This window comes from Pteropus vampyrus, unplaced genomic scaffold (assembly GCF_000151845.1).
Source record: "Pteropus vampyrus isolate Shadow unplaced genomic scaffold, Pvam_2.0 Scaffold566, whole genome shotgun sequence".
NCBI classification, from domain to species: Eukaryota; Metazoa; Chordata; class Mammalia; order Chiroptera; family Pteropodidae; genus Pteropus; species Pteropus vampyrus.
In genome coordinates this window covers 1,151,070-1,178,025 of record NW_011889347.1, presented here as the reverse complement: position 1 = coordinate 1,178,025, position 26,956 = coordinate 1,151,070, and the positions used below count along the sequence as shown (strand labels likewise).

General features: G+C 39.9%; 1 protein-coding gene and 2 pseudogenes across 1 annotated transcript; 2 read left to right on the top strand and 1 right to left on the bottom strand.

Moving 5' to 3' along the window:
- Positions 1 to 104: 104 nt before the first annotated feature.
- Positions 105 to 18,337, bottom strand: RBMX2 (RNA binding motif protein, X-linked 2). Its single transcript, XM_011384233.2, has 6 exons — positions 18,273 to 18,337; positions 17,965 to 18,080; positions 16,392 to 16,443; positions 4,698 to 4,827; positions 2,766 to 2,943; positions 105 to 2,303 (listed from the first exon to the last, which is right to left on the bottom strand). The coding sequence occupies exons 1-6, from the start codon at positions 18,335 to 18,337 to the stop codon at positions 1,804 to 1,806; spliced, it is 1,041 nt and encodes a 346-aa protein (XP_011382535.1). The 3' UTR covers positions 105 to 1,803.
- A 4,697-nt stretch (positions 18,338 to 23,034) lies between these two features.
- LOC105308326 lies at positions 23,035 to 23,900 on the top strand (annotated as a pseudogene).
- Positions 23,901 to 25,574: 1,674 nt separating this feature from the next.
- On the top strand, positions 25,575 to 25,692 carry LOC111733426 (annotated as a pseudogene).
- The last annotated feature ends 1,264 nt before the right edge of the window (positions 25,693 to 26,956 follow it).

Genomic DNA, 26,956 nt, shown 5'->3' with positions numbered 1-26,956 from the left:
GAGTGGACAAAGTGTGAAGATTCCTGTACTACATGGTAACACCCACCAGAGAGCATTTACCATGGAAGAGGCACTAAACCGCCAACACGACAAAATGACTCAGCCAGATGAAATGGCCTTCATTAATGGCTACCACACAACTGGCATGACAGACACACAAGCAGAGTGATTACATAACTAACGAAGGCCCAACAGCAATGACTCTTGCTTACCAAGGCTGATCTAACAGGACTCCTCTGATAGGCAACTTTGGCTCAAGGACTCACCATTGGTCCTACTGAAATGTTCTTAGAACTCTACAGCAGTCTTAAGACTTTTCCTACCCAGCCTTCTTTCGTTCCTTTCATCTCTTCTCCAGAGGTCAAGTCTACATGAATCTGGAAGCTTTTCCAGACTCCTCCAGCTTCCTTCCCATTTTCCCACTTGGGCATTTCCCCCCCCCCCAAAAAATCTCTCGCACTACTAATCTAGGACCCAAACTAACAGACTACATAACCTAACTTAGTGCACTTACTATTAAAGCTCTAGTCCAATGTTTTTGCAAAGTCAGAAATTCAATTTTAATAATTCAGCAGGGGTATTGAGGTCCTGTGAACTAGTTCCTACCAAACTCATAAGTGACTGATGCTATAACAGAAAACTAACACTCTCAAAATGGGAAAGAACTGCCAAGCAGACCAGATATATATACAATGGAGTGGACAAAGTGTTCCCATCTCAGCAAAAGCAGCTACTCGAAAAGCAGACTAAACTCAGAAGTAGCCTGGTACGTCTGGAACATGGAAAGGGAGCTGGCTAGCCAATCCAAATGTCCATCCACTGAGGAATGGATAAACTAAATGTGGTGTATCCAAACAATGGGATATTATTCATCTATACAAAGGAATGAAGGAGTGATATATGCTATGACATGGATGAATGCAAAAACATACTAAGTGAAAGACAGTGAATATAAAAGGCCACATATTGTATGATTCCACTTACATGAAATGTCCACAATAGGCAAAATCTATAGAAATGGAAAGCAGATTGGTGGTTGCCAGTGATGAGGAGGAGGGACTGGGAAGTAACCACTTAATGGGTACAGGGTTCATTTTGGGGTGATGAAAATGTTTTGGAACTAAATAGGTAGTGGTTTTACAACACTGTGAATGTACAACTGAGTTGTTCCCTTTAAAGGGGTCAACTTTATGTTATGTGAATTTCACCTCAATAAAAATAAATAAATAAATAAATTGTGAGGGGGAAAAAAACACATATGAACCAAAAAAAAAAAAAAAGCAAAAAAGTAAAAGACGTTTAAATTTTCAAAAACAGGAAGGGGTGGGGAGGGAGCAGGCTGATGTTATCAATCATTATCACATTCACATCAAGCTGTCCAAACCTAGTTAAGCCACATTTCTTTACTCTATGGGTCTACCTGTCAACTGGAAAAGTCACTGCAAGGGTTCTAAACATCTAACGCAAAGACTAGAGTTCTAGAATTACCTGGTATTTCCCTTTTCCTGGCCATTTCATTATAAATTTGGGTCATAAAGTGAAGGGCTATATTTATAAACCCAATTTTAAGAAACACACTCTGATAAATACCAAGCCGATACCTAGGAACAATGGATTTCGCTTAAAACTCCAGGACATTGGTTGTTAAACTACAGCTCTCTCAGTGACTAATACTCAAGAGATTAAAGAATTCAGCCTCAAAAGATTTTACATACAGAAATAATAAAAGCATAGCTGAATTTGACTGCATTTTAAAAACGTAGTTCATTTCCCATTCTACTGAGCAGCTGCCCGGCTCCAGCTTCAGTGATGCCTGTGGTCACTGAGATTTGAGGGCTCCCGGTCACGGGAGTGCCGGGCCCTTCTATGCCTATGAGATTTATCTCGGCTCCTACTTCTACTTCTATGGCTACGCCCCTCAGAACGCCCCTCATGCCAGCCAGAATGTGTGTTTGAGTTTCGACCTCTGTCTCTATCCCTGTTCTTTTCTTCTCTTTCTTCCTTCCTGCTTGAGGACTTGTGCTCATGCTTGGGCTTCTCCTTCGGCTCCCTCTCTCGGTCCTCTGAATGTCTAAGGCAGGTCGTCCTGTTCTCAGGGGAGCTGGGCTGGTGCTTCTGCACCTCCCTGGACTCTGGCTTCTGATGCCTCTCTGAGTTCTTGCTGCTGTGCTTTTTAGAGCCAGAGTCATCCTTTTCCTTTATCATCTTGCTTCTGGGAAATGAAAAGGAGGCTGGCTGTTCTGCCTGTACCTCCCGGTCAGTCTTCTCTTTGTCTTTCTTTCTTTTCTTTCTTTCCTTTTTGTCTGGAGGAGAAAAGTGGTGCAATCAATAAGAAAAGAAAGATGGAGGATATGCAAAAGGAAAGCATCCTTGGCAGCAATGTCAAGCAATCAGTCTATATACTTTCAGAAAAGTACCTCTGAGAAGCCAAGTTGGATCTGTGACCCTTGACATGTCAAGTTGCTGTATAAGGCAATTTTCACCCTTAATTACCTCTTTAAAGACCCTACATCCAAATACAGTCACTTTCTGAGGTACTGAAAGTTAAAGCTTCAACATATGAATTTTGGGGGACACAATTCAACTCATATTAGCCTTTCTTTTTTTTAGCCTTTCCACTGATACCTCCCCTTCCCCATTTAAAGTGAGGTTCCCCACTCCTCACCCCCTCCACACTTAAGAACTGATTATCAACTCAGTGAATGCAAGGAAGATCAAACACTAACATTACCCAGAATCTTCTCTTGGGTCTTAATGCTTTATACCTTTTTTGTGTTTTTTGGTGGGTTTGTCATCTTCAGAGCCCTCAGATGAATTTGGTAAGGTAGTATGAGCCCCGCAGCCCTCATCCTGGAGCTCTCTGGTCACATCATCCATTTCTTCTGAATCCTTAGGAGCCCGATAATTTGATACATGATCCACTCGAATAGTTCTTCCTTTGATCTAAGACAGATAGGCAATGCTTCAGCAAAGACAGCCTTCCCATCAAATTATTTGAACCCAGCTGCAGAGAGCCATGGTTTGAACTCCATCTATTACCCTCCTGCTAAATCTATTTCTAGGAAAATCTCTAAAACAGACCTGCCCAACTGGTGTGTCACAGCACATATAACTACATATTAATTCACTCAGCCCTGGAGGCAACCAGGTGAGGCCTGGGGCAGCTGGAGCTCCTGGGGAAGTTGTACCAGGCAGCCTCCTCAGTGTATACCAGTGTGCCATACAAATATCTTCATGTTCTACATGTGCCACAGAGTGAAAAAGGCTGGGAAGTTCTGCTGACAAGCAGCAGAAAAAACTGTGATGATTTAGATGCACAACAGTGAGTTACCCTCAATATGTAAAATTAATTTACAGTGAAATATACCGTGGGAAAGCCTGGCAGCTAGAAGGAATTCCTGAAATTGAGCTCAGTGCTACAACTGCTTCCTTGACACAGCAATTAGGATGAGGTCAAGGCAGACCAAAACTTGAAATGAGGGAAAGAATCTAGAAACAACTCTCTTGTTTTGTTTTGTTCTTTGATTTTTTCCTAGCTATATTCAATCACCTGGTTATTTTGAACAGTTAGGAAAAGACCACTATCTTTTTTTCTTAAGCCCTCACACCATGTTTCACCAACACCCTATGGGAACGACTGGCTCATACTGATACTTTCACTGGGAGTCAACTCTCCAAGTGAGCAACAACAATTAACCCCCTACTTAAAACAAAAAAAAAAAAAATTCAGGCAAATACAGACTTATTCTATAAGCAAAACCATCTGAAATCTGAAGTGTGGCTTTTATAGTTCTAACACAAGAGTAGATTTTTATTCTTACCTTTAAGCCTAAGCAGCTTCTGTCATCATTCCCCATTTCAAAACATCTTTGAAAACTTTCTTTTTATGGTAACTCCATTTGACTGTTGGTTCTCTTAAAAATCAAGCCTAGAACCTTGTTCCACTCTGTCCTATAATCTCCAACTGTTCCATACTGATACGATCAGTGACAAACTTTCCAAGTCAAGAGTCACCCCACCCCCAACCTGTGACAATGCTCATTCAACTGCAGTGCTTTTCCTAAATGAGTGCAGGGACCACGTGGAGCATAGATAAGCCTGACTTGCCCCATTCCCTCTTCTCAGCCCAATGTCTCACTTACGAGGGTGGACACAAGAGGGAACAGAGGAGAGAAAACTTCAGAATGAGTTAGTTTTGTAGAATCTGTCATCAACTTTTAACTAGAGAATCTCCAGGACCAAGTATTGTTAAGTCAGTGGAGACATATGACAGACATACACAGCTATGTCCCAGGTCATGAAGCAAAGACAGAGCTCCAAATCCTGACATAGGACAGCATGGAAAAGCAGTGTTTGCTACTGTCTTTGTTTTCCAATACACCAGAGATGAGAGTGGAGTGTGAGGAAGAAAAGATGAGAAATAGAGGCCTGTGGGGAATAGGGGAACATGGTAGCTATGCTCCTGAAGAAATAGTTGTTAAGAGATGGGGAAAAAGAATAAGATGGTAGGGTTATGAGCCAATTAAATTATTTCCTGAGATCATTTGCTGGTCAGTATGTCCCCACACCTCTACAACTCTCAAAACATGCCCAGCTGACCAGTACTATCCTTGAGCCTGTGGATATCAGGTGGAAAATTAAACCAAACCTCTACATAGTAAGAGTCCAGCCAAATTCTGCTTAGTAAACATGCTCACCTTGATCCCATTAAAATTGTCAACAGCCAAAATTGTGCTCCTCTGGTCTTCATAGCAGAGAAAACAGAATCCTTTGGATTTTCCAGTCTTCTTGTCCCGCACCAGATTAATGTTAACAATCTCCCCATATCTATTTATTTTATAAAAAAAGTAAAGAAACTATTAATTTAAAATGCAAAAAACTTTTAGACTGGATGACAAAACAAAATTCAAATAATATAGTATGTACAGGAGACACATCAAGAACAAGATGAAAGAGAAAGGTTAAAAATAAATAGTATCGGGAATACCCAATTAAACAATTGGTGGTAATATTAAGCTCAAAGATGAATTCAAGGGCCCTCAAAAAAGGTCCTAATATATAACAAAGGTATATAAGTCATGAAACTTTATGCATAAATTAACGAATCAAAAATGTAATTAAAAAACTATTATAATTACAAAGAAAATCAAATAGTGAAAGTTATGAGATTTTAACACACCACTTTGACAATTTCTTAAGAATCTATAAAACATGTATTAAAATTAACTATAGAATAGGTCTCAAAGTAAACTTCTATAACTTCCAAACACAGAACAGACCATGTTCCCCAATCATAATGTTACAAAGCTGTAAATAATACTTTAAACGAAAAACACCCTGCTAAGTAGAACTTGAAACCTACTCTCCTAGCTAACAACTGAATGAAAGAGAAAATGAAACAAAATAAAAAGTCAATGGCAGACTATTTAGAAAATTACAAAAATGAGAATATATACCAAAACTTATGGAATGTTGCTAAAACCATACTCAGAAATATCTGTAACCTTAAAGAATTTTACTGTTAATAAAAGAAAAATTATGTAAAAGAAAGCAAATCTAAGGAAAGCAGATGAGCATTAATGAAGATAAAAGCATGGGGATATGATGTACAGCATAAGGAATATGGTCAGTACTAATGTGATAGCATTGTACAGTGTCAGATGGTTGCTGGACTTATCATATTGATTATTTCTTTAGGTATATAAATGTTAATAACTATGGTGTACTCCTAAAACAAGTACAATATTGTATGTTAGCTATATTTTTTTCTGGCTTTATTGAAATATAATAGACAATTAGTTGCTCATAATTACATTGTACAATTCAATGAGTTTTTCTTCAATAATAGTTGGCATACAATAATATATTAGTTTCAGTTGTATGGCATAGTGATTAGAGATCTATATAACTCACAAAGTGATCACCCCATTAAATCCGGTACTCCTATTCCCCCTTACATATTTTTTACAACATTATTGACTATTGGTTTTATGCTACACTTTATATCTCCATGTCTATTTTGTAACTATCCATTTTTACTTAATCCCTTTACTCTTTTTCACCATTCCCCAAACCCCCTCCCATCTAGCAGCCCTCAAAGTATTCTCTGTATCCATGAGTTTGTTTCTGTTTGTTGTTGTTGATTTTGTTTAGACTCCACCTGTACGTGAAATCATGTGCTATTTGTCTTTCTCTGTCTGATTTCGTTCAGCATAATACCCTCTAGGTCCATCAAGTCAATATCATTTTCCATCCCCTTCCTGTTAGTCTGTGTGTGTCTTTTAATCTGAAGTGAGTCTCTTATAGGCAACATATGTAGGGGTCTGTTTTCTTATCCATTCATCCACCCTATATTTTGGTTGGAGCACTTAATTCTTTTCCATTTGAGGTCATTGTTGATAGGAACACAGTTATTACCATTCTTTATTCATGATTTTGATACTTTTTTTCCTTAAAGAAGTCCCTACAATATTTCCTGTAATACTGACATGGTGTTGATAAATTACTTTAACTTATTTTTGTCTGGAAAGCTCTTTATCAGTCCTTTGACACTAAACAATAGCTTTGTTGGATAAAGTATTCTTGGTTGTAGATCCTGGGTTTTCATCACATCTAATATTTTGTGCCAAGCCCTTCTGTCCTGCATAGTTTCTTTTGAGAAATCTACTGCAAGTCTTATGGGTGTTCCCTTGTAGGTAACTAACTGCTTTTCTCTTGCTTTTAAGATTCTCTCTTTGTGTTTAAATTCTGGCATTTTAATCATGATGTGTATTAGTGTGGACCTCTTTAAGTTCATCTTTTATGGGACTCGCTGAGCATCTTGGGTTGTATGTCTATTTTCTTCACCAGGTTAGGAAGTTTTCCATCATTATTTCTTCAAATAGGTTTTCAAATTCTTGTTCTCCCTCTTCTCCTTCAGGTACCCCTATGATATGGATATTTTTACATTTAATAGTGTCCCATAGGCTCCTTAAGTTATTATCATATTCTTGGCTTCTTTTTTCTTGCCATTCTGATTGGATGTCCTTGGCTTCCCCATCCTGTATATCAGTGGTTTGATCCTCTTCTTCATCCACTCTTTTGATTCACTCCAAAAAATTCTTCATCTCAGATAATATATTCTTCATTTCTGACTGGTTCTCTTTTATAATTTCCATTTCCACTTTTGTTTTATATCTCTTCGTTAACATTCTCACTGCATTCATCTACCCTTCCCCTAAGTTCATTGAGCATCCTTAAAACCAGTGTTTGAACTTTACATCTGTTAGATTGCTTGACAGCATTTTTCGTGAAGCTCTGTTCTGTTCTCTTATATGAGTTCTGCGTCTTTGTTTCCATTTTGACTGCCTTTCTGTGTCTGTTTCTATGTACTAAGCAAAGCTCCTAAGTCTTCTGGTCTTATTAGTTTGGCTTTGCACAGTAGGTGTCCACAGGCACAATTCTGAGAGCGGTTCAGTTGCAGGCCAAGTTTAGCCCCAGCCTGTGTCCCTCTGGGCCACCTGTTAAGATTCAGCAAGCAATTCTCAGATGCTATGCTTACAGTTGCCTCCAGAAGCCATGCCAGAAACCGAGATTAGCTGCCACTAGTGTGAGTCTTGCAGCTGCTCAGCAAGGGTCACAGGACTGGCCAAAGACACAACTGGATGTGCTTGAGTAGGGCTGCGAGGTAGGGGAGGTGGAGATTCAGGGAATCCTCTGGACGGAGCGACCTCTGTTATCCAATCTGATGACATCTCAGCTATGGCAATACTGCGTTCACAAACTGGGAGTGGGGAGGACTCAACAGAGGAACGATGGATACCACAGCACTGTTGCCCAGGAGAAAGCCTTGCCTCCGGTCCTCACTCTGATAATTCAGTGTCCCCCCTGTAAGACCCTAGTACCCACTGAGCAGTCTGCCCCGCACTTGTGCTCACAGCAAGCAAGTCCCTCACCACAAAAGTCTGCTCATGAACACAACCCTTTAAGAGGCGTCTGCAGCTGCCATAGCTTCTGTCTCACTCAGCTGCGTGGACCGGGCAACTTCATGTCTGTACTCACACCTACCATTGCAGGGTGATTTCTTATTTCTATCCCAAGTTGTAGGGCTTCTGTTCATCTAGATCCCAGGCGACTCTACTTGCTGTTTGCTCCATATTTCTGTCACAACTTTGATGTAGTCATAACAGGAGATAAACAAAGCCTGTATCATCTAAACCATTTTGCCCAGTCTCTGGTAGCTATATTTTAATTAAATTCTTTAAAAAAAAAATAGAGTGAGTTTGGAGAAATATCGCAGAGTGAAGAGACATCCCAGATTTCTCCCCTTGAAACAACAATAAGCCGAACATCTAAAACTCAACAAAAAACACCCAAACAGCACACCAGCACGTCTGAGCATGGGATCTTTGCATAAGAGCTACCACAGGTGAAAACCCCAGGTTTCAGGCGCTGGGCTGGGAGAAATAAAGAAGCTGCCTCTTGCAGCCACTGGAGCTCCCTGTAGGAGCGGGGGGAGGGGAGAAGGTGCGACCAGTTTCCTGAACAGCCTTGCCTGAAAGAGCTGTGACCTCCATGCAGCCGACGACAGGGCCCAGTCATCAAGGCAGAAAGTGAGAAGAGGAATGGCAGAGAAACAACAGTTGATTTTATCCAGCCATGGTTGCAAAACCGAGGATGAGCCGCAGCACCCATACCCCAACCCAGAGGGCCCCTCCCCCATATCCTCCGAGACCGGACACCACGGAACCCCAGGGGAATCTGAACGAACACTACCGAAACTATCGTTAACACTGACAGGGTCTGAGACTGTGAGTACAAAGCATGATTAAACATCTATAAGAAAAGAAAGGCATTATTAAGGCTTTATATATAGCAGGGATCCAAGAGGCTTAGATGCCACCTATCGGAAACCAAAGGAAAAAGGCCTTTTTTACAACAGGCTAAAGAGAGACCTTAATATAATAAATCTTATTTCTAAAAAAAAAGCAGAATACACTTCTATTATTGTCCAGATGGAGAAACAGTCCTTTAAACACCATGAACAATGAAGGTGACAAGGCATCTCAAAAGGAGAAAAATCTCCAGAAAATAAACTTACAGACATAGAAATATGGGACTTAAATGACAGAGAATTCAGAAATAGTACTTCTGAAAAACTCAATGAGATCAGAAACAAGTCATATCGACAATTTCAGGAATTGAAAAAGCAACTAGATGAGCGGAATGAGTTCTTTAGCAAGAGGATTGAAACCCTCAAAAATAACAAGAGAAGTTCTAGAGATGAAAAACATACTAAAAGAGATGAAAAAAGAAATAGCAAGCTTGGGAAATAGAGTCGACCAAATGGAGGAAAGGATCAGTGATATCGAAGACAGATCTAGAAATAAATGAGAAAGAAGAAGAGAGAACTTGAAAGATGAAAAATAATGAAAGAGAAATACAAGAATCAGCTGCTACCATCAGGAAAGGAAACATAAGAATAATAGGCATTCACGAAGGGGAAGAAAACGAGCCGGGATTAGAAAGCATTTTGAGACAAATAGTTGACAAGAATTTCTCAAATCTATGGTATGAGCTAGAGCTTGCAGTTCAAGAGATCAACAGAACATGCAATTATCACAACCCAAAAAGGTCTTCGCCAAGACACAATGTATTAAAATTATCAAAAATCAATGACAAAAAAGAATTCTCAGGGCAGCCAGGGAAAAGAAAACGGTACCTTATAAAGGAAAACCCATTAAATTACAGTCGGACGTCTCAGCACAAACTATACAAGCCAGAAAGGAGTGGAATCAAATATTCAAACTATTAAATGAGAAGAATTACCAGCCAAGAATAATGTATCCAACAAAGCTCTCCTTTAGATATGAAGGAGAAATAAAGACCTTTCCAAACATACAAAAATTGAGGGAATTCTCTACTACGAGGTCTGCACTACAGCTCACCTAAAACAAAATGACAAAAAAAAAATACATAACTAGGAGTAAGGTGATTAGCATGCAGATAGAAGCAGAGGAGTGCAACCCTTACTAAGAACAGGGCATTATAAGCTTAAACAATAAGAGGTTTGCTATAGCAAGATAGTAATGAACATTTAGCATACATAGGGACAAACTGAGACAACAATGACTGAAAAGGTGAGGATTCAAAGATCCAAATTCACAAAGGTGAATGGAGATAAGGCACGCACAGAAGAAAATGGATAACTGTATATATAACTATCCTTTACATATTCATAATGGCAACCACACGCCAAAGACTCAGAACTGAAGTATATAACATAAAACAAAAAGGACCAGAGGGAAAACCCATTAAACTCAACAAAAATACAAAAAACAGACACATAAGGACAAGGAAGCAATGGAAACATCGAGGTACCAGAAAGCAAAAGATAAAATGGTTATAGGAAAACCTCATATTTCAATAATCACCCTAAATGTAAACAGACCAAAATTACCAATAAAAAGGCACAGAGTTGCAGATTGGATCAAAAAGCAAAACCCAACCATATGCTGCCTCCAGGACACACATCTCAGTTCCAAAGACAGAAACAGACTCAAAGTGAAAGGGTAGAAAATGATATTTCAAGCAAATGGCATTCACAAAAAAAGCAGGAGTAGTGGTACTAATATTGGACGAAACAGACTTCAAAATAAAAAGGTAAAGAACGATATTGAGGGACACTTCATAATGATATCAGGAATCATACACCAAGAAGACATAACATGTATTTGTATCTAATATCCAATCAGGGAGCCCCAAAATATGTAAAGCAATTACTAACAGAACTAAAGGGAGAAACAGGCCAAAACACTATAGTAGTAGAGGAGCTAAACACTCCATTGTCAGACATGGACAGATCATCCAAACAGAAAATCAATAAAGAAATACCATCCATAAATGACATATTAGAAAACCTGGACATAATTGACATTCACAGAGCCTTTCATCCCAAAACAGCTGGTTATATTTCTTCTCTAGTGCACATGGAACATTCTCAAGGATCGACCACATACTGGGACACAGAGATAGCCTCAACAAATATATGAGGGTTGAAATCATACCAACCATATTCTCTGATCATAATGCTTTGAAACTACAGATCAACTGTAAAAAGAATGCCGGAAGAACCAAAAATACATAAAGATTAAACAACATGCTACTGAAGAATGACTGGGTAAGAGAAGAAATAAAAAGAGAGATCAAGCGATACATGGAAACAAATGAAAATGACAGTGCAACATATCAAAACTTTGGAACACAGCAAAAGCAGTAATAAGAGGAAAGTTCACAAAATTACAGGCCTATCTCAGAAAATAAGAACAAACCCAAATAAACAACCTAACGCTTCATCTTAAAAAAATAGAAAAGGAAGAACAAATGAAGCCTAAAATCAGCAGAAGTAAAGAAATAATCAAAATTAGAGCAGAATTAAATGAAGTTAAAAACAACAACAACAACAAAACAAAAACAAAAATTAAATGTCACAAAGAGCTGGCTCTTTGAAAAGGATAATAAAATTGACAAACCCCTGGAAAGACTAAGAAACAAAAAAGGACACAAATAAACAAAAATAGGGTTGAAAGAAGAAAAAATACAACAGACACTGCAGAAATACAAAGGATCATACAAGAATGCTATGAAAAAGTATATAACACAAAATTTAATAACCTAGAAGAAATGGACCAATACTTAGAGATATACAACCTTCCTAGACTGAATCAAGAACTGGAAAATCTAAATAGACCAATCAGCAGTATGGAAATTGAAACAATCATCAAAAACCTACCAAAAAGTAAAATTCCAGGACCAGATGGCTTGACCAGTGAATTCTACTAACATTCAAAGAAGATTTAATACCTATTCTCCACAAACTCTAACAAAAAATCGAAGAGGAGACAATAGTTCCTAACTCATTTTCTGAGGCCAATATTACCCTAATACCAAATCCTGGTAAAGACAACACATAAAAAGAAAACTATTGACCGAGATCTCTAATGAACACAGATGCAAAAATCCTAAATAAGATACTAGTGAACCAAATCCGCCAACATATTAAAAAGATTATACACCATGAACAAGTGAGCTTCATTCCAGGGGCACAGGGATGGTTCAATATACAAAAATCGATTACTGTGATACACCACATAAACAAATTAAAAAATAAGAATCATATCAAACGATGCAGAGAAAGTCTTTGATAAGATAGAACATTCATTTATGATCGAAACAGTTAACAAAATCGATATAGAAAGAAAGCACCTTGACATAATAAAGGCAATACATGACAAACCCTCAGCCAACATTATACTTAATAGTGAAAAGCTAAAAACCTTCCCTGTAAGACTAGGAACAAGACGAGGCTGTCCACTAACAACACTGTTATTCAGTATAACATTGGAGGTCCTAGTGAGTGCAGTCAGTCAAGAGAAAGATATAAAATGCATCCAAATAGGTAACGAAGAAGTCAAACTTTCACTATTTGCATATGACATGATTCTCTATATAGAAAACCCTAAAGACTCCACAAGAACACTACTAGAAACAGTAAACAAATACAGTAAAGTTTCTGGATACAAAATCAATGTTCAAAAATCCATAGCATAAAAAAAAAAATCCATAGCATTCCTATACTCTAATAATTAAGTGTCGGAGAAAGAAGTAGAAAAAATAATTCCTTTTGTAATTATAACAAAAAGAATAAAATACCTAGGAATAAAGCTAACAAAACATGTGAAGAACCTGTATAATAAAAACTATAAGACTCTATTAAAGGAAGTTGAAGAAGATACAAAGAAATGGAAAGATATTCCGTGTTCTTGGATTGGAAAAATCAACATAGTTTAAATGAATTTATTACCTAAAGCATTATACAGATTTAATGCAATCCTCATCAAAATCCCATAAGCTTTTTTTAAAGAAATAAAACAAAAAATCAAGAGATTTTTATGAAAGCACAAAAGACTTTGAATTGCCAAAGCCATCCTGAGAAAAAAGAACAAGTTTAGAGGCATCACTCTACCCAACTTCAAATTATACTACGAAGTGACAATAATCAAAATGACATGGTATTGACAGAAAAACAGACATACGGACCAGCGGAACAGAATCTAGAGTCCAGAAGTAAACCCACATTTATATGGGCAAATAATTTTCGGCAAAAAAGCCAAAAATATACAGTGGAGAAAGGAAAGCCTCTTCAATAAATGGTGTTGGGAAAACTGGAAAGCCACCTGCAAAAGAATGAAACTAGACTATTGTCTTTCACCACACACCAAAATTAACTCAAAATGGATTAAGGATCTGAATATAAGACCTGAAACAATACATTGCATAGAAGAAAACATAGGAACTAAACATGGACTTAAAGAGGATTTTATGAATTTGACCTCAAAGGCAAGGGAAGTAAAGGCAAAAATAAATGAATGGGACTACATCAAACTAAAATCTTCTCCTCAGCAAAAGAAACCATCAACGAGTTAAAGAGACAACCATCAGAATGGGAAAATGTATTTGACGAGCAATGCCTCTGATAAGGGTCTAATATCCAAAACATACAAAGAACTCATACAACTCAATAACAGCAAAAAAGCAAACAATCCAATTAAAAAATGGGCAGAGGACCTGAACAGACACTTCTCCCAAGGAGATATACAAATGGTCAACAAACATACTAAAGGATGCTCCACATCACTAGCTAGTAGGCAAATGCAAATCCAAACCACAATGAGAAACCATCTCACACCTGTTAGAATAACTGTTATCAACAGGACAAGTAATAATAAATGTTGGAGAAGATGTGGAGAAACAGGAACCCTTATACACTGCTGGTGGAACTGCAACTGCAAATTGGTACAGCCACTATGGAAAACAGTATGGACTTTCCTCCAAAAACTAAGACTTGATCTACCATATGAACCAGCAATCCCTCTACTGGGTATTTACCCCAAAGACCTGAAAACCCATACCTGAAAAAATATTTGCACACCGATGTTCATAGCAACATTATTCACAGTGGCCAGGACATAGAAGCAATTGAAGTGTCCTATGATAGATTATTGGCTAAAGAAGCTGTGGTGCATATATACAATGGAATATTACTCAGCCATAAGAAGAGATGAAATACTGCCATTTGCGACAACATGGATGGACCTCGAGATAATCATGCTAAGTGAAATAAGCCAGACGGAAAAAGTTCAAAACCACAAGATATCACTTATATGTGGGATAGAAACCTAAAAGCAACAAATGAACATGACAAACAAACAGACTCACGGACATGGACAATAAACTAGTGGTTACCAGAGGATGGAGCGGGGAGGGTGGTGGGAAGTAGATTGGGTAAAAACTGTCAAATACGTGGTGATAAAGAAATCTAACTATGAGTGATGAACACACAATGCAATATATATACACTTTATTATTGAATTGTACACTTGAAACTTACTGGATTTCGTTAACCAATGTCACCATAATAAAAAATATATAATAATTTTTTAAAAAACAAAATTAAAAAAAGAAATAATGATTACCATGTAGTATAACATATCAAATAAAAAAAAGTCCATAGTAATGCAATACATGGCAAAGTGTTATAACAAAGTGTTAATATCCTTACTACATGAGGGCTCTTGTAAAATCAATAAGAAAATGAGGAACACACCGATAGAAAAAAATAGCCAAGGGTAGACAATTGACAATGAAAAAGAAATAATAATGGCCTATAAATCTATGAAAAGATGTTTCACTTCATTGATGATGAAATAAATGCAGTGTAAAATAATAATGAGAAGCATAGGCAAATATTTTTTAACATAACCACTGCCAATTAGGATTCAGAAAAATGTGCACTCCAATGAGAGCTGAAATTGATACAACCTTTTCAGAGAGTAATTTGGCAATAAAACATCTTTAAAATGCTAACATATTGATCCAGTAATTTTACCAAGGAAACCATCAAGAATGCATACAAAGATGTAGAGATTGCAATGTACACTGCAGTCTAATTTGTAACAGCAAAATACTGGAAATAATGCTCAACATTTTTATGATAAAGAAATACACAAAATTGTTAGTTTCTCCTTTAAGTACACTCTATTTTCTTTTTTATATCTTTTTTCGCCAAATATTCTATAATAACTATACAGTACTTTGATAATCAGAAAATAAAAGTCAATTATCAGTAGCTTCATGTAGAGCAATATGGGTAGCCATAATAGAGAATTAGAATAAACACACATACCAGCTGATCATCACTCAATGCTAATTAAGACAAAAACAGCTCCTAGATGTAAGGCTGGAGCAGGCAGAGTACCTTGTAGGGGTGAAAATTATAAGCTGCACCTGCTGTGAACTTCTGGAAGCCCAAAAGTTGGAGGATGCAGCCTCCGTCCCTGCCAGGGCCCTCTGACTGTGTGGGCTACCCAGGCCCTCTACTATGGCCCTCTCTTATGCATTGCCCAATTTCTTTCCCATAGCCTTCTGCCCTATATGCTGCCCAACCACTCTGCCAGGGCCCTCTGCCTATGGGATGACCCCAACCACCCCCTGCCATGGCATTGCCTCTGCCAAGGTGTGCTGTTTTACTTGCTAAAGCCCGATTCCCATGGTCCTCTGCCTATACATGCTGTCCAACTTTTCTGCAACAGTCCTCTGTCCCTGAGGGCTACACAACCCAGAAGCCATGGCCCTCTGCTCCTGTGGTGCTGCCAAAGTCCTCTGGCCCTATGGAATGTCTAATCACTCTGTGTAGCTCTCTGGTTGTGCCCAGCCCCTCTCCCACCAGCTGCCACTACCACTGTGAGCTGCCCAAACCCTCTCCCACCCAGTGCTGCTACTATCATCTTATAGAATGAAAAATATAAAGTTCTCCTATTCATCCTTGTTCCTCATCAGCCTGTGAGTCTCACCATCTGAGTAAAGAGATTGGCTCTGCTCATCAACCTTATACTATCTAGAAGCAAAAAAAGCAAACTACTACCTAAACCTTTTACTTTTTTCACCAGTTCCTCTGTGCTTTGCCCTAAGTCTATAAGGCCACAGAAGTGTGGGCCCAGAAGGGTCCTATGAGTTATCCCTAGTTTCTGGAGCCTGAGGAGATAGGCCAACATAGGTCTTCCTGGGAGTTCCAGTCTGTTCCAGAATAGGCCCACACTGAACAAGACCCAGTGAAAAAGCAGTAAAAATAGACCAGAATGCCCAAGACAGCCTCTTAAATCATCCAAGTTCTTGGATTTTTCACATTGGGAGAGTTCTAGAACCATGACCTAGACTAGAACAGGAGCTCCAGCTCTCCTCATGAAGGCAGGCCAGTCAGCCTAAAATAAAATGGCTTTTGTGATGCCACAAAATGCATTATGGAAGCAAACTACTCTGATGACCCAGAAGGCAGGAAATGAAAGAGGACTTACTGTGAGAACACACAAATGATGTCCCCTTCAGTCAGTTCATAAGGAAGCCCACCTAGAAGAAAATATCACATTTCAGTTCAACAAACATTTACCAACTGTCTATTAAATGCCAGGCACTGGAAGGTGCAAAGAGTAAGCCACGGGGCCCGCCCTCAGAGAACTCACACACAGCCTGATGCAGTAACAGAAGTATATATACAGTAAAGCAATAGTACAGTAAAAAGAGTACTAACTGTGAGTGGAAAGGTCGAGGTCACCACTAACCACACTAATCCCCCTCCTATCTAAACTCTTATGGACAAAGCAGATCATTTCCAGCACAAAACTTTGCTTCCACAAACATATTTTCAACTCATCTGCTCTTTACTCACAAATTTACAGCTAAGATCCAAAATCACTTTAAATATGCAAATATTAACCCTGCCTCACACAGACTAAGGACAATAAAGACAACTGTTAAGCATTTATTGGAAATAAATTCCCCTGCAAATGTTTCCTTCCTCATCTGTAAAATGGGGTATTATTACTTACCTCACAGAATTGTTATAAGAATTAAATAAAATGACAACATAAAGTGCTCAGCACCATGTCTGGTGCAATAGCCTCTTTGAACTAATTGTCAAATTACTGGATGTATCACAGTGAATATAGAGATAGTAATATGGCCATGGACAGAAGGCAGCAGCTAATCAGATGAGAAAAAATGAATTCTGAAGGAAGGAGATTGGGCTGGGGAGGAATTAGCAGTAATATGGGATAGTGGCTAAGACCATGAGTTCTAGAAACCCATAGTTCTGGCTGTTCCACTTACAAGCTATGTGACCTTAATAAGTTCATTAACTTCTCAGTGCCTCAGTTTTCTCAGCTGCGTAATGGGGGTCAGGGGAATGATGATAATGGTCTGAGACAGAGAAAGACAAATACTATATAATTTCGCTTATATGTGGCATCTAAAAAACAAAATAAATGGACAAACAAAACAGAAACTAACTCATACATACAGAGAACATTTTGATGGTTGCCACATGAGAGGGGGTTAAGGGGATGAGTGAAAAAGGGGAAGGGATTAAGACGTATAAATTGCCGGTTATAAAAACAGTCACATGGATGTAAAGTACAGCACAGGGAATATAGTTAACGATATTGTAATAACTATGTACGGTGTCACATGGGTACTAGACTTACCCAGGTGTCCTCTTCCTAAGTTATATGAATGCCTAATCACTATGTTGTGCACCTTAAACTCATATATTGTATGCCAACTGTGATTGAAAGAAAAAGCACTTTTAATTATAAAATAATAATAATGGTCTGAGAAACAAAGTAGCAAGACTCTTAGTACAGTGAATGGCAGACAGTAACTACCAGAACACTGATGTGGCAGAGAGAGCAAACTAGACATCGGTGAGAAAAGAAATATGGAAAACAGATTTATGGGCAGACAGCAGAAAGAATCAAAAGTGGGTGATGAATGCTGGGAAGAATGAGGGGTGGAAGCGCTGAAATGTTAAGAAGCAGGCCAGGAGAGAAAGAGCACAGCGGGAGAAGGACGGAAGAAAGACGTGGACCTCACCCAGGAAGATCCAGGCGCTGTCTTTGTACTCAGAGTGCCAGGACACCTTATCCGCTACCCCAAGCTGGACCTCACGCTCATTCAGCTCATTGATCAGCTTCACTTTAGTTAAAGGGCTGCACAGGGGACGGAAAAGCGGTTAAGTGAGGCCTGGTCTCGCGTAAGGGAGATCAAAACTACGGGACTAGTTTTCTAGTCTCCGAGCCGCCCCTCAGCGTGGTAAGCGCTCTACCACCCCAGCCCTAGCGGGTCATCCCTGAGGTCCGCCTTCAACCCCCCCACTCCCGGGAAAGAAGCTGAGGCCTTACTTCATCCCTGCGAGTTTGCGCTCAGCACCGAGGGATCGACTTCCGGGCGAGGCTGCACTGCGCATGCGCGTCCCCGGGGTCGCGCGCCCATTGGCTTCCGCGGAGCTCAGGCTGTGCGGGCGCACAATGTCTACGCACTAGCTCCGGTGGCGGCTTTATTCTTTAGTATGGTTGTCTCTTACGGAGAATTTTCTCTGGTACCTTTGCTTCCACTCTGTGGAATGGGGCAACGGTGCGAGCCTGGTCTACTACAAGACCCCCAGCTCCTAGACGACGCCTGGCATTGATTGGGTTAGCTATAAATGTTTGCTAAATGAAGACCGAAACGCGGGCCTGATATGGCGACTTAAGTCTCAGCCTTCTCTCCGAGTGCAGATACTCACTCGGACTTTCACTCCCAGCCACTCGCTCACGCACACACCCATCAAAGCATCCGTGTTCAGGACCTACAGCAGAAAAGTGAAGAACATGTGTGAGAGGGTAAATCCTTTTTTTTCCCCTCAAATTTGAATGCATAGACAACTGAACATTCGGCCTCTATAGATATGAGTACCCAGATTTGTGTGAGAGCTTCTACACTCACCCTTTTCCATAGCTTCCCTCCTACCTAAGCAAGAGGCAGTAATTAATATTGTTAAATTAATACCTAGCAATTGAGCAGATCATGCTAGGTTATGTGCTAAGCAATTTGCATGTATTGCCCCTGCACCCTCACAACCAACCAGTAAAGTCTATAATTATCATCCCCATTTTATAGAGGAAGAAACTGAGATTCAAAGGAGTTAATTAGCTTGAAAGGTACTCTGCCTCTACACAACAGATCTGGTTGATTTGATCAGTCCTTACCGAGCATCTATATTTGTCCTGTACAGCAAGTCTGTAGACAGGAGTGTAAGGTTGGGTTCTCTGCCCTCGAGGAGCTAATATCCTCGAGGAGACAAGACATAGTTGCTTGATAGATATCACTCCGGAAATAATCAGGAACCCGTAGAAGAAATGGTGGCATATAATGTATGATTTAAGTCATTTTGAAGATTTGAATCCATCTTGCATGTGTCCACATCAAGACCTAGTCTCAGCCCATGCATGGTCTAAAAGTGAAGGTCCAGAGCTTTGTAGTTCTCTGTGTAGGCTTAGCTTTAGGCCCTTTTATAAATGACAATGGTGATGATGACAACTGCACCTTCAAGGGCTCATCATGTACCCAATGTCCTGCCAAGAAGCAGAACAGAGGCTGCTGCTCACCAATGACAGTTTCTTTTCATTCATTCTCTGCCCTTCCCCTACTCTAACCCAGCTATTCATTAACTTTGTAGAATTATCTTGGCAATGAAAACTAAACAGTGACAGATTGCATATGGATTTTATCTATTCCTAGGAATCTTAGGTTGCTTAGTTGTAGGATAGAAGTAGCCACTGCAAAGTGGTAAACTAACATGCAGCATCATCTGGTTGGATTTTTCAGGCCATCGTGAAATGACAGAATTGAGGCTACACCTGGGCTTTGATCATCAGAGTTCAAAAGGAAGCTGAAGCAAAAGAGGAGAGTAAGACCAATCAAAAGGAAGGACAATTTAGGTTGAGGAGAATATAATAAGACTACTACTGTGCAGCTGGTGGGTTCAACAGAGATTTTCTGAAGCTAGGAGAGCTGAAAACTATCCCAATTTGGGACATCTCAATGGATGTGCTTGCAATTGTTAGAAATTGGTAGGTAAGATGAGGCCTAGAGACTTACATAAGGCTGAGTGGAAAGGAGGTGGGAATCCAGAAGACCCCTTGAACCTAACGTCTGAGAGCAGGACTAGGGTTTGCCATCTAAGGTGACTATTAGTGATCACCAATAACATTCATTTAGTACCCACTGGATGCAGGGCTCAGTTCCGTGTTCTGCATGCAATGTTAAGGAAGCCAAAGGCAATCCTCATATTCAGGGAAAGGCTGAACAACATGTCTAACCAAATCCATCTCTCCACTTCCCACTACCACACCACATTCAAAAACAGCTTTCCTTCCTGACTTCCCTATTTCAGCAATGTTATCACCATTTTTCCCAGCTTCCCTGGTTCAAAAACAGGGGTGTCATATTTCAGTCTTCACTATTATTCACCTAAAGATATCTATCCAACCCCAAGCCCTAATAATTGTTCTACTGCAGTGTCTATAAAATGCATCTCTTCCAGTCATAATTCAGTTCTGAGACATTATTGCATGCCTCCTAGCTCTTTCAGTACTCTTATAACTGCCCCAACCTCTATTATAGAGCCTTTCCTCCCACCGATCCCCAACATGAAGCCTTAACTTCAGCCAGGCTCCATGTCTACTCATTCCCTCGAGGACCTCTTTCATTATTCAACCTGGACAGCTCTGCTAAGGGAGCCTAATACCCCTGGGCCACTCTCCTCACTCTGAATGAAACCTGCCCAAGCTCCAAACTTCCATCAAGGCATCTCTCGTGCAGGAAACCTTTCCTGACCTTGCCAGCCCACAGTGATGGTTCCCACTCCAGAACTCTGCAGCACATCACAACTCTTTTATATTCTTCCCCCAAGAAAGACTGTGAGATCTTAGAAGGTAAAGGCTCTTCATTTTTCAGCCCTCAGCACCTCAGACCTCCAACATTTTCCTGCACACATAGCAAGTAACCAATACATTTATTGGTGAATGAAATTGAAAATACACAGTTATGGTTACCTTTAGGGAAACAGATGCATATAGGGGGAAGAGACTTTTATTTCTCTCTTTTTTTTTTCTTTTCTATACTGTTAGAATTTTCTTACCTTTATCCAGATATTACTTACATTTTTATTGCCATGTTATCTTGGCAGAGAGATCATGATCTTTATTCTCTCATTTTTGTCTTTTATTCATTAATTCAATAAATATCTATTGAGCAAATATTATATGCTAGACACTGTTCTATGTGCTGGGGTTATAACAGTAAATAAGGCACACAGAGTTCTTGTCCTCTCGGAATTTACATTCTTGTTGGGGAAGTAGGAAAATAAACACATAAATGTATATTAAATGTTGATAAGGGCTATGAAGGAAAAATAAAGAAGGGTAAAGGGACAGAGAGTGACAGAGTGTTGCTATTTTATAAAGGGTTGTGATCAGTCAAAGTAGCCCTCCCTGATAAAGTGGCATGGAGGCAGAGACCTACAAGAAGATGGGGAGCAAGCTATGGGGGTATCTGGGAGAAGAGTGTTCCAGGCAGAGGGAACAGTAAGTACAAAGATCCTGAGACAGAACTACATTTGAGAAACAACAAGGAGGCCAGAATGGCTGGAGAGGAGCAGACGAGGAGGATAATGACAGGAGATTTTTGTTTATTTAACAAAATCTGAAGTAGTACACATCATGTACCAGACACTGTTCTAGGTACTTCACCACATTAATTCATTTACTTCTCGCAACAACCCTATTCAGTAGATACTATTATCTCTATTTTGTACATGAGGCAACTGAAGTACAGAAAGGTTAATTCCCTTGCCCTAGGTCACATAGCTGGTAAATGATAGAGCCAGGATTTGAAACCAGGTAGTATGGCTCCAAAGTCCGCACCCTTAGTGGGGATGAGGGGAGCAGATCATGCAGGCCATGTGGATTTTACTCAACGTGAGGTGTGAAACCACTAAAGGATTTTAATTTGACTTATGTTTAGCAGGATCACTTTGGCTGCAGACTGGGTGTTGGAGAGAGTGGGCAGGAGGCGCCCAGGGTAGTAGCAGAAAGACTAGTTAGAAAGATCTGCAGTAATTCAGGCAAGACATGATGGTGGTTTACCTCAGGGTGATAGCAAAGGAGGTGGTATTCCATGCTGGTATATTTAAACAATAAGAATACACATGACACCAACATTAAGGCATATCCTGTGTTTTTGAATGCTCAGGTGCTGGGCTAGATGTTGGGGATACTTCAGTGAACAGTGTTGCCAGATTGTTACATATATGAATAAATATAATACAAAGGGATTCATGTCATAATTTATTCGTATCATAAATTGAAGACATACAAGTCTTTTTGTTTTTTTTACCTTTGAGAAACTAGTCAATAACATATTAGCCAAGGAAATGCTTTTTTACTCATTAATTTTAGTCCACAGACAGGAGAAAAATGCTCAGGGCACTGTATAACCCTGTGTATTGTTTGTCCTTTAACCAGTCATGGGCCCTCTATAGCCCAAGGAATTACGTTCAGAATCACAGGTGCTCATCTTGTAGAAAGCACTAGTGCCCATTTTCAGAAATATACAGTATTTCTTTTACATTTCCAGTCTCAACATAGCTTCTTCTGTATATCTTTAGTTATAGGACTTCTGTATAGACTTCATATGATTCTTAATGATGGTTGTTCTGTAGTTTAGTTGTAATTTTGATGTGGTCATAAGAGAATGCAAGCAAAGCATTTACCTACTCTGTCATCTTGACCAGCAATCTCAAGACACACAAGTCTTGATAGTTGGCTGTGATGGGCAGGAACAAAGCCAACAGATTTCAGTGGCACACAGTGACTAAAGTAGATGTGGGTAATGAGGAAACATCTGAGGATGGTGCTTAGGTTTCTGGTTTTAGAGACTAGTCGGGTAGTGACACTCTTTACCAAAGTAAGAAAGGCAGGGAGGAAGACTGGTGTGGACAAAAACTGATAAATTCAGTTGGAAAATTTTTGAGTCAAAAGTGCCTGAGGAGCCCAGAGCCTCTGAATTCTAGCTGGTTCCTAGCCTAGTCCCGCGGTTGCCAGCCTCCTTTTCCTTTTCAGCATGACAGGTGCTGCTGTGTCCTTTGCCAAGGACTTCCTGGCAGGCAGAGTGGCCACGGCCATCTCCAAGATGGCGTTAGTGCCCATGAAGCTGGTCAATCTGCTGCTGCAGGTGCAGCACACCAGCAAGCAAATCGCTACTGATAAGCAATATAAGGACATTATAGACTGTGTGGTTCATATCCCCAAGGAGCAGGAGCCCTGTTCTTCTGATGTGGTAACTTGGCCAATGTTATCAGATACTTCCCCACCCAGGCTCTCGACTTTGACTTCAAAGATAAATACAATTAGATCTTCCTGGGTGATGCAAGAGAACCCAGTTCCAGGGCTACTTCGCAGGGAATCTGGCATCAGGTGGTGCAGCCGAGGCTACCTCCTTGTGTTTTGTGTATCCTTGATTTTTCTCATACCCATCTAGCAGCTGATGCGGGAAAACTGGAGCTGAAAGGGAATTCAAATGCCTGGTTAAGATTTACAAATCTGATGGAAATAAAGGCCTGTACCAAGGCTTTAATGTGTATGTGCAGGGTATTATCATCTACCAAGCTGCCTACTTCAGTATCTATGACATTGCAAAGGGAATACTTCCAGATTCGAAGAATACTCACATTTTCATCAGCTGGATGATTACACAGTCCATCACGGCAGTGGCTGGGTTAACTTCCTATCCATTTAACACTGTTTGTGTTAAACATGATGATGCAGTCAGGGTGCAAAGGAACTGATATCATGTACACAGGTATGATCAACTACTGGAGGAAGATTACTCATGATGAAGGAGGCAAAGCTTTTCTCAAGGGTGCATGGTCCAATGTTCTCAGAGACATGGGTGGTACTTTTGTGCTTGTCTTGTACAATAAATCATGAAGTTCTCGTAAGTTATTTACTACTCTTTTTCCCCCTATAAACAGGCATGTTGTATTATCTAACATATTTTGAGCATTGTTGACAGATTGTTGACTGTGTATTTATCAGTGGCAACATTTACTGACTGAAAATGATGATCATGTTAATAATGGGATTCAATTATATTTTTATTTCAGTCACTCCTAATAAACAATAATTTCGAAGAAATAAAAAATATCAGAAATATTTTTTTAAAAGTGCCTGAAGAGCCAAAAAAGACGACTGAGGAGAAGGATGACAGATGAAGATGAAGAAGCAGGAGAAAGTAGGATTCAAGAAGAAAGCAAGATGGGGGAGTAGGGAGACTCTGTGCTTGCCTCCTATTGGGACCACATCAGAATTACAACTAAACTACAGAAAAACCATCATTAAGAATTACCTGAAGTCCTACAACTAAGGATGTACAGAAGAAGCCATGTCAAGACTGGTAAGAGGGGCAGAGACACAGAACAGCAATGGTCTGACACCCATGTGTGGCAGTTAAAAATCTAGAGGGATATCTCAGCTGGGGAGGTCCCGCCTAAAGAGTGAGGGATCCCAGCCCAACACTAGGCTCCCTAGTCCAGGGTTCCTGGCTGTGAAAACCAAAAGTTGCTGTGTGAGAGATGGAGGGTGGCTCAAGTCCCAGGCACCCCTCTTAAAGAGTTTGTGTAGGGATTTACTCACTGATGGACTCACTTGCTGGGAGCTCCAGCAACTGGGGCAGCAACTTGCTAGAGGAGGAACTGAATTGCCTGGCATCAGGGTGAAGGCTGGAGGGCCAGCATTCACCAGACAGAAGTGCTGGCAGAGCCTCTGCTCCTTTGTTGAGCCTTCCCCTCACACAGAATGCAGACCTGCGCCATATCTGAGTCTCCATCAATCTAACTAAAAACATTTGCTTTGCCCTGGTGATTCCCTGAGACTCTGCCCTACCCAATTTATGGGCCAATGGGCCAACAAAAGTCACTTCCAGTAGTTTTTCCATATAAATGTTCTATTTTGGCTGATGCCGCAAACTTTCCTAAAAACTCTCAAAGATTCACAAAACCCAAAAAAGCAGCATCTGACTTTGGAGTGCCCTATACCTCTTGCTTAGCATCCCCAAGCCCAGCACTGCTGGCAGCCATCCCCAGTTCATGGCTTGCCCTCTCCCAGGCACCTCCAAGCTCAGCACAGGTGGTAACTTTTGCAGATAACTTTGTGACTCATGCCAGGGGCCTCAAGGCAGGGCACAGCTGGCGGCTAACTTGGCTTGTGGAGGGGCTTTTCCCAGAAGGCTGTAAGGTCTGAACACCCAATGGCCAGCTTTGGACCATGCTGGAGCACCAACAGATCCTTCTGCAGACAACACACCAAAAGGGCAAACTCGACAGACACCTGAGCACTGCTAAAGTGAGTCCTGCTCTGTTGAGTCAACCCCTCAAAGGCCAGTCCTCAAAACCAATCATCCAATCCCTCCTGTCTACAAACAGCAACCAAGGCTCAACTAGAATAAGAGGACACACAATCTACACAAGGCTCACACCTGGAGCAACTAGCTCAAGTGATCAGGGAGACTGAGCTACTGGGCTGCACAGGACACCTACTACATAAGGCCACTCTTCTAAGACCGGGAGATATAGCAGCCCTACTTAATATGTAAAAACAAATACAATCTATGGCCATGCTACCCTGAACATGCCTGATTTGTCTGATCTCAGAAACTAAGCAGGGTCAGGCCTGGTTTGTACTTGGCTGGGAGACCACCTAGGAAGACCAGGTGCTATAGGCATAAAAAAAAAAAGTGTAAAACAAATACAGGGTTGCAGCCGAAATGGGGAGACAAAGAAACGTGTCCCAAATGAAAAAATAGAATGAAGCTCCATAAAAAGAACTAAACAAAATCCAAACCAGCAATCTACCAGATACCGAGTTCAAAACACTGGTTATAAGGATGCTCAATGAACTTAAGGAAAAGTAGATGCACTCAGTGAAAACTTTAACAAAGAGATATAAAACAAAAAAAGAACCAGTCAGAAATAAAGACTACAATAACAGAAATGAAGAATATATTAGAGGGAATCGACAGTGGATTAGATGAAGCAGAGGATAAAATCAGTGATTTAGGAGATAAGGTAGCAGAAAACACCCAATCAGAACAGCAACTGGAAAAAAAAATTCTTAATGAGGATAGTTTAAGGGGCTTCTGGGACAACATCAAGCATACCAACATTTGCATTATAGGGAGAAGAGAGAGAGCAAGGAATTAAAAACCTATTTAAGAAACAATGACAGTAAACCTGGTGAAGGAATCGGAAATACAAGCCCAGAAAATGCAGAGAGTCCCAAACAAGATAAATCCAAACAGACCCACACCAAGATACATCATAATTAAAATGCCAAAGGTTAAAGACTAAGAGAGAATCTTAAAAGCAGCAAGAGAAAAGCCATTAGTTACCTACAAGGGAGCTCCTATTAGACTGTCAGTTGATTTCTCAACAGAAATTTTGCAGGCCAGAAGGTATTGGCAGGAAATATTCAAAGTGATGAAAAGTAAAGACCTACAACCAAGATAACTAACTAGCAAAACTATCATTTAGAATCAAAGGAGAAAAATAGAGCTTCCCAGACAAGAAAAAGCTAAAGGAGTTCATCACCACCAAACCAGTATTACATGAAATATTTAAGGACTTCTTTAAATAGAAGGAAAAAAAGATGAAAATATTAATAATAAATTGGCAGTAACTACATATCTATTAAAAATAGCTTTAAAGGTAAATTGATTAAATGCACCAATCAAAAGTTAGAGTGGCCGAATGGATAAGATAACACCACCCATAATATGCTGCCCAAAAGAGACTCACTTCAGATGAAAAGACAAACACAAATTGGATGAAAAAAGATATTTCATTAAAAAATTTGTTAAAAATAAAAGTAAAGGCTGGGGTAACAATATTTATACCAGGGAGAACAGACTTTAAAACAAAGGCTATAACAAGAGACAAAGAAGGACCCAGTAATCCCACTCTGGGGAATTTATCCAAAGAAACCCGAAA